Raw genomic sequence first — 7,806 nt, 5'->3', positions numbered from 1 at the left:
TTTTGTATTTTTAGTAGAGACGGGGTTTCACCATGTTGGCCAGGCTGGTCTCAAACTCCTGACCTCAGGTGATCTGCCCGCCTTGGCCTCCCAAAGTGCTGGGATTACAGGTGTGAAGGGCTCCACTTCTTAATCTAACACATTGGCAATTAAGTTTCAATATATGAATTTTGGGGACACATTCAGAACATAACCAAGGACAAAAGAACAAGTGTTTTTGTTTTGTTTTGTTCCTTCCCAAGACAGAGTCTTACTCTGTCGCCCAGGCTGGAGTGCAGTGGCGCAATCTCAGCTCACTTCTACCACTGCCTCCCAGGTTCAAGCACTTCTGCCTCAGCCTCCTGAGTAGCTGGGATTACAGATGTGCGTCACCACACCCAGCTAATTTTTGTATTTTTAGTAGAGACAGGGTTTCACCATGTTGGCCAGGCTGGTCTGGAACTCCTGACATCGTGATCCGCCCTCCTTGGCCTCTCAAAGTGCTGGGATTACAGGCATGAGCCACCGAACCCGGCTAAGAACAAGTGTTTTAACAGAAAATACTCTGTTTAGGAAACTACAAGGGCTTTAGGATGCATGAGCCAAGAACCATGGACATGGATGAAGACCAAAATATATATTTCTTATTACATGACAATATCAGAGAGGTATAGACTCAGGTTGGTTTGCATATGTAAGCTGTGATCACTGGCAAATTGTGATTATCTTTAGGAACTAGCCTGAGAGGAGCAGCCTCTCCCTGTTTTTTTGTAAGGTCCCCAAATGCCAGAGCATCAAGAATACAGAAAATAAGAAAATATAGTTAATATAATTGACCTCTTGATGAATGAGTGCCAAACAGACTAATAAAGAATGTAAGGAAATGCAGTTAGAGCACAGAGGCTTTGTAAGTATTTACTGTCCACAAATGGTGAACTCATCCCACAGTGCTGGGATTACATGCGTGAGCCACCATGCCCAGCCTGTTGCTTCCATTAATCTATCTTTCTATCCTTCATCAAAACACACTGTCTTGATTACTTAGGGCATCTCAACCTTGGACCATGATTTGGGGCTGGATAATTCTTTGTTGTGGCGAGCTATCCTGTGTATTTAGTAGCATCCCTGACCTCTGTCCTCTAAATGCAAATTGCACCTCTCCAGTTATGACTACCAAAAACTTCTCCATACTCTGCCATATATCTCCTGGAGAACAAAATCACCTCTGGTTGAAAAACATCCTGGTAAAGCTTTTAAAATGTTAATAATAGTTATTTTAAATTCCTTTTTAGATAGTTCCAACATCTACATCATATCTTTTTGTTTTCTTTTCTTTTAATTTTTGAGATAGGGTCTTGCTTTGTTGCCCAGGCTAGAGTGCAGTGGTGCAATCACAGTTCACTGCAGCCTCAAACGCCTGGGGAAATCCTATCTGAGTCTACCTCTGTTTGTTTGTTTTTGCTTTTTGCTTTTATGTCTTTTAATTTTTGAGATAGGGTCTTGCTTTGTTGCCCAGGCTAGAGTGCAGTGGTGCAATCACAGTTCACTGCAGCTTCAAACGCCTGGGGAAATCCTATCTGAGTCTACCTCTGTTTGTTTGTTTTTGCTTTTTGCTTTTATGTCTTGAGCGTGTCATGACTTTTCTTGCCTTTTCATGTGTCTTGTAATTTGATTTTTTTTTTTTTTTTTTTTTTTTTGAGACGGAGTCTCACTCTGTCGCCCAGGCTGGAGTGCAGTGGCTGGATTTCAGCTCACTGCAAGCTCCACCTCCCGGGTTTACGCCATTCTCCTGCCTCAGCCTCCTGAGTAGCTGGGACTATAGGCGCCTGCCACCTTGCCCGGCTAGGTTTTTGTATTTTTTTAGTAGAGATGGGGTTTCACTGTGTTAGCCAGGATGGTCCCGATCTCCTGACCTCGTGATCCGCCCGTCTCGGCCTCCCAAAGTGCTGGGATTACAGGCTTGAGCCACCGTGCCCGGCCTAATTTGATGTTGTTGTTGAAAACTATACATCTTTAGGACAATAGTGAGCAGAAATTAATTAATATAGCAGGCCCGAGACTACTTATCTTTAGAAAGGCCTGATATGAGGTTAGTCTTTGGCTTGCATCTAGAACTTGAATTTCAGATTGGTTCCCACCTTCCTGATAAGTGGCTTACTATGCCTGAACTCTTTGTACAAACAATATGGTTTATGCTAAACACCTGCTTTCCTTCTGGGAATCTGAAATTCTGTTATGTCTTAGGCACAGACTACCTATGTGACTAGCCCCCAATAAAAACATAGGGCACTGAGTCTGTAATGAACTTCCCTGGTTGGTAACATCTCACATGTATTGTCACAACTCACTGCTGGGGAACAAATAAATCCCATATAAATCTACTGGGAAAGAACCCTTTGCAGTGTGCACCTGGTTTCCCCTGGACTTTGCCCCATGTGCTTTTCTCGTTACTGATTTTCTTTTGTATCATTTCACTGTGAGCCTCCCAGTGAATCATCAAAGCTTGGGGATGTAGGGGTTGGTCTTGGGGTCCCCTGCCAGTAGTAACAGGAAAATGACTTGATGGCTGGATGGGCATACCTTTCTTTCTGTAAGGCCTTTACTATGGGGTTTTCAGTTAATCCAGTTAGGAGTTTAAAAACTAATCAAGACAGAAAATTTGTATGATTTGATTGCATTTATATACATTTCATAGAGAGATTAAAACTTTTTTTCTTTTTTTGAGATGGAGTTGCATTCTTGTCGCCCAGGCAGGAATGCAACGGCATGATCTCAGCTCACTGCAACCCCTGCCTCCCGGGTTCAAGCGATTCTCCTGCCTCAGCCTCTGGAGTAGCTGGGATTACAGGCATACACCACCATGCCTAGCTAATTTTTGTATCATTAATAGAGACAGGGTTTTACCATGTTGGCCAGGCTGGTCTCGAACTCCTGACCTCAGGTGATCCACCCGCCTCAGCCTCCCAAAGTGTTGGGATTGCAGGCCTGAGCCACCGTGTCCAGGTGAGAGATTAAAACTATTAAAGAGCCAAGATATTAATACCCTGAAGGTCAGCTGGAGCTGGAGCTGGGTATCAGAAATGATCACACAGGCTGGGTGTAATGGCTCATGCCTGTAATCCCAGTACTTTGTGAGGCCTACATGGGAGGATCACTTGAGCCCAGGAGTTCGAGACCAGCCTGGCCAACATGGTGAGACCCCATCTCTATAAAAATTAGCTGAGTGTGATGGCACACACCTGTAGTCCCAGCTATTCTGGAGGCTGAGGTGGGAGGATCACTTGAGCCAGGGAGGCAGAGGTTGCAGTGAGCCTAGATCGTGCCACTGTACTCCAGCCTGGGTGACAAAGCCAGACCCTGTCTCAAAAAAAAAAGAAAGAAAAAGAAATGATCACATAGAATGGGCATTTGTTCTTGAGATACCAACACTTGTGTGGAGTTATATGAACTTACTTTATGCACTTCAGGTATTTTCTGTTTCACAATAAAAAAAAAAAAGAAAAAAACTATTTTAATTATCTGATGAGTTTGAAAGTACTGAAAAAAATTACTCCTCTGTCAGAAAGTTTAGATGTAGATCTAAATGATGTACATCTAAAAGAGAAGCAAATGAAAACTGGCAAATGTGTACTTCAGCAAAAAGAATGGCATGAATAGAATTTACAAAACAATACAAATGTGACTATAAACATTAATTGAAACCAAACACTTTAAGGGCGATTGGAGGATGGGAATAAGGTATTAGTAAGAGTTCTCATGGATTCCCAGGCAGGGTACCCCTGTAGGGCTGGGCATGTAGCTGTGTCCCATGGACCATGTCCCCTTCGTTCTATCCCAGGCTGGTACTTGTGGAATCAGAGGTGTCCACCCAGCCGGGCCGAGGCTCCGGCAGAGACAGGACAGACAAGCCACTTGCTTGGCACAGTCTTGTAAGACTTTCCCGCCACGCCACATGGGTCAGAGGCCCATGCAGCCAGCTCCTGCTGAAAATAACCGCGGGGGCACTTCTGCAGTGTTCCAGCCTCTAGACTACATTTCCCAGAGGCCATCGGGGCCAAGGTTACTTCCAGCCTAAGATGGCCTGGGCTTACTGTCCTGTTCTTAGGGCTGGGCGTCATTTGCAGAGGTAGGGTAGCCTGCAGGCCTCTGCTGAAGCTTCCTAAACGCGGGCTGGAATTCTGGAAGTTCTCGGCCGCAGATGTGAGCGGTGTGTGGGCGATGGTCTTTGCCCAGCGAGGGAATGGGGCTCAAATCCAGGGTCGATTAATGGTACCCGCGGTGTCCCAAAAACTGCCCAGGCTCTGAACTACATTTCCCAGAGTGCACCGTTCCCCGGGCAACTTCCTGTCAGCCCTCTGTCCCTTTAGGGATGATAGGGAGATCGCGGAACCTTCCACCATCAAGGGACCGCAGGGCCGGGTGAGTGACTCTGAGACACAGAAGCCGAATGACTCCGCAGGGCCCGAGGCCGGGGCTGAGGGGAGTGAGGTGCTAACGTCTTTGGAGTTGGTGACTTTTCCGACGAGGGAGCATGGGGGCGACAGATCGCGATGAGGGGGGAGCCGTGGGTGCGACAGTGAAATTGATGCAGGAGCGGGGCCGCGACGGGAGCTTCTCGTGTGTGTGTGTGTGTGTGTACGCACGCGTGTACGCGCACACGACGATGACGGGCGCTGTGTGTGACCCTAATGGACTATTTAAATATAACTGTATGTACGTGATTATGACAGCATCGCGTTGTGCGTGACTACGTTCGTAAAGGTGGTGATAGCTGCTATGGGGCTAAAAACAAAGAATTGAGCCTTGCGATGAGTGACATAGTCCTTCGTGAATGTGTAGGGAGCAGTTTTTGTGCTGGCCGGTAGCTGGATTGGAGTACCAATAGGGCAACCTAGAAGGAGGGGAGAATGGGAGACAGTGTAGACAACATAGTTCAAGAGTTTCTCAGTAAATTAGGGCTGAGAAATGGAGCAGCAGGTGGGGGTAGAGGGCTGGGGAAAACAACCCATCAACATGTTGGAAATGAGCCATGGGAGGGGAAAAAGTCCAGGCAAGGGTAAGTAAACAAGGCTCATCTGTGTGGGTGTAGTTAAAAATGCAAGAATTTTAAAAGATAGAAAAGGATAATCGCGCTGCAGAGAGTAAATCATGAGCTCAATATTTCAGATATAGGGGGAAAATAGCCTGTGTTTGGTAGAGGTCAACAAAAGTGACATGTGGTGAGTTATATATAATCTCATGGCAGGAAATTCAAAACTAGAGTTTGTGGAGGAGGGAGAAGGGTCTGAAAGTAATGAACAACAGGGAGGCCAGCCATCTGTTCCATTTTCAGACGCACTGGTAAGAGGCTGTAGCCGGGGAAATGTTGAGCGAGCTGCAAAGTCCTCTAGATAGAGCCTGGTTTCTGTTAGACTCAGAATGTTAGGGCGTGTTCACGGAAGTGGTTGAAGATAAAAGAGGGATTGGTTGTTAATGAATTAAGAATTCCATTATGAAGGCATACAGGAGAAGTGTTGAGAGTTGGGAAGAATGAGAAAAGGGGACAAATGAGACTTGATGGAGTACAGTGTCTGAAAAGACAGTTGACTAGAAATTCGGGTCTTCTTTTTTTTTTTTTTTTTGAGGCGGAGTCTCGCTCCGTCCACCGGACTGGAGTGCAGTGGCCGGATCTCAGCTCATTGCAAGCTCCGCCTCCCGGATTTACGCCATTCTCCTGTCTCAGCCTCCAGAGTAGCTGGGACTACAGGCGCCCGCCACCTCGCCCGGCTAGTTTTTGTATTTTTAGTAGAGACGGGGTTTCACCGTGTTAGCCAGGATGGTCTCGATCTCCTGACCTCGTGATCCGCCCGTCTGGGCCTCCCAAAGTGCTGGGATTACAGGCTTGAGCCACCGCGCCCAGCCAAATTCGGGTCTTCTTACAGTAGATAAATGTAAATACAAGGTTGGATTGACACTTATTCTGGTTGGATTCAAGTCAGTTTTGGAGAGATAGCATTGGGGTAGTGAAAGATGATTTCTTGAGTGTGAGAAACAAACTTACCCGTCCCAAAGAATGGACTCAGAGACCCGGAGAACAGCGAAAGTGAGACTTTTAATGATGGTCTTGTAAGATCGGTGTCTGATAGGCACACCCAACAGTTTCAACAAGCAATTTATCCCCTAGTGCACAGGTTCCTCCCCTGGTTCCTCATAGGCTGAGTACTATGGGGTCACAATCTTCCCGGGCGTTGCCTATTGATTGTTGGGTAGGGGCTTCGGGTGTTTTGTTTTTTGTTTTGGTGCAATCTCGGCTCACTGCAACCTCTGCCTCTCAGGTTCACGCGATTCTCCTGCCTCAGCCTCCCGAGTACCTGGGCCTACAGGTGCGTGCCACCACGCCCAGCTAAGTTTTGTATTTTTAGTAGAGACGGGGTTTCACCATGTTGGCCAGGATGTTCTCCATCTCTTGCCTTTGTGACCCGCCCACCTCAGCCTGCCAAAGTGCTGGGATTACAGGCATGAGCCACTGCACCCGGCCAGCTGTGTGTGTTTTTTTTTAAGGCTTGTCTTGCTGCATTTGGTTGCAGCCCACAATGCATTGCAACCCTAGTTAGTTCAGGGGCTCTTCAGGTATTTGACTCTTCAGGTATTTGACCTAAGTAGCCGGGCAGGCTGGTAAGAGCAGACAAAAAGAGCTATTTTGCAGGTTAGCAAACTTTCATCTTAGACTAAACTTTGGTTTGGGGGAAGGCAACTAAGTGGGGGAAAGGGAGAAAGCGGGAGGCTGACAAGTAGGCATCATCTATCCAAGCAGGGGCCTAGTATATCCGGTTTCTTCTGTGGTTTGCTTACCTAAGCTGATTCAAGGCACTTTATCTTTGAAATGGACCACTGTATACATTATTTCCTTCACTGAGTATCTCTCAGAAGGAAGTTTAAGACAGAAGCCATAAAAGTGGTCAAGGTAGGCAGAATGATGGCCCTGCAACCAATGTTTACTTCCTAATCCCTGGAAACTAGGACTATGGTACCTTATATGGCAAAAATGACTTTGCAAAGGGGATTAAGAACCTTGAAATGGGGGCGATTATCTTGTTGGACCAATATAATCACATGGGTCCTTAAAGTCAGTGAAACTTTCCTGGCTAAGTTTAAAGTCAGAGGGAGGTGTGACCGCAGAAGAATGGTCAGAGAGATGCCACATTGCAGGCTAGATAGAGGAAGTGGGCCTTGAGCCAAGGAATGCTGGTAGCGTCTAGAAGCTGGAAAACATTAAGAAAACGAATTCTCCCCTGGAGCTTCCAGAAAGGAACACAGCCCTACCAACACCTTGATTTTAGCCTAGTAAGACCCAACTCAGACTTCTACTGAACTATATGATAATAGATTTGTATTATTTTAAGCCACTACCTCGTGGCAGTAGAAAACTAATACAGTGGTGTAGTGTCTTGGCCTCAGTGTTGTGGAGGAGTCTCGATCCCTGTGACGTAAGGGGACCTCAGCCTCTATCGATTATGCTGAAGACTTCCAGTAAAGTAGGTCCCCACTTCACCAATAATATAATTTACAGTTTTGCTATATTGTGTTATTTTTAAACTTTGGTGAAAGTGAACTGTTTCACTTAGTGAAACTGTTATTTGTGAACTGTTATTAGTGAACTGTTATTTGTGATCTAACATCTGGTCAGTCTATACTTACTCTTTGCCTTGCACTTGATTTGTCTTGGATTGAGAGAGATGTATTAATGAAATTTTATTTTATTTTATTTATTTATTTATTTATATTTATTTATTTTTTGAGACGGAGTCTCCCTCTGCCACCCAGGCTGGAGTGCAGTGGCCGGATCTC

At 45.9% G+C, this 7,806-nt stretch overlaps 1 protein-coding gene across 5 annotated transcripts in view; it reads left to right on the top strand.

Annotated features, from left to right (window-relative positions):
- ZNF790 (zinc finger protein 790) overlaps window positions 1–7,806 on the top strand; it is a 34,068-nt gene that overhangs the window by 8,706 nt on the left and 17,556 nt on the right. The window contains exon 1 of one of the 5 annotated variants that reach the window (XM_011950626.1): window positions 4,346–4,398. The exons of 2 other annotated variants lie outside the window; for them this stretch is intronic. Coding sequence is in view for 2 of the 3 variants with exons in the window: in XM_011950623.1 (XP_011806013.1) it covers window positions 4,945–5,035 (91 nt within the window). In the remaining variant the exon portion in view is untranslated. Of the gene's footprint in view, window positions 1–4,345; window positions 4,399–4,634; window positions 5,036–7,806 lie in introns of those variants that run through there. 2 more of the 5 variants (XM_011950624.1, XM_011950623.1) reach the window with 2 other exon arrangements.

Source organism: Colobus angolensis, unplaced genomic scaffold (assembly GCF_000951035.1).
Source record: "Colobus angolensis palliatus isolate OR3802 unplaced genomic scaffold, Cang.pa_1.0 Scaffold31, whole genome shotgun sequence".
In the NCBI taxonomy this organism is placed as follows: domain Eukaryota; kingdom Metazoa; phylum Chordata; class Mammalia; order Primates; family Cercopithecidae; genus Colobus; species Colobus angolensis.
The sequence above is the reverse complement of the archived record's forward strand: the minus strand, read 5'-3'. Positions and strand labels throughout refer to the sequence as shown.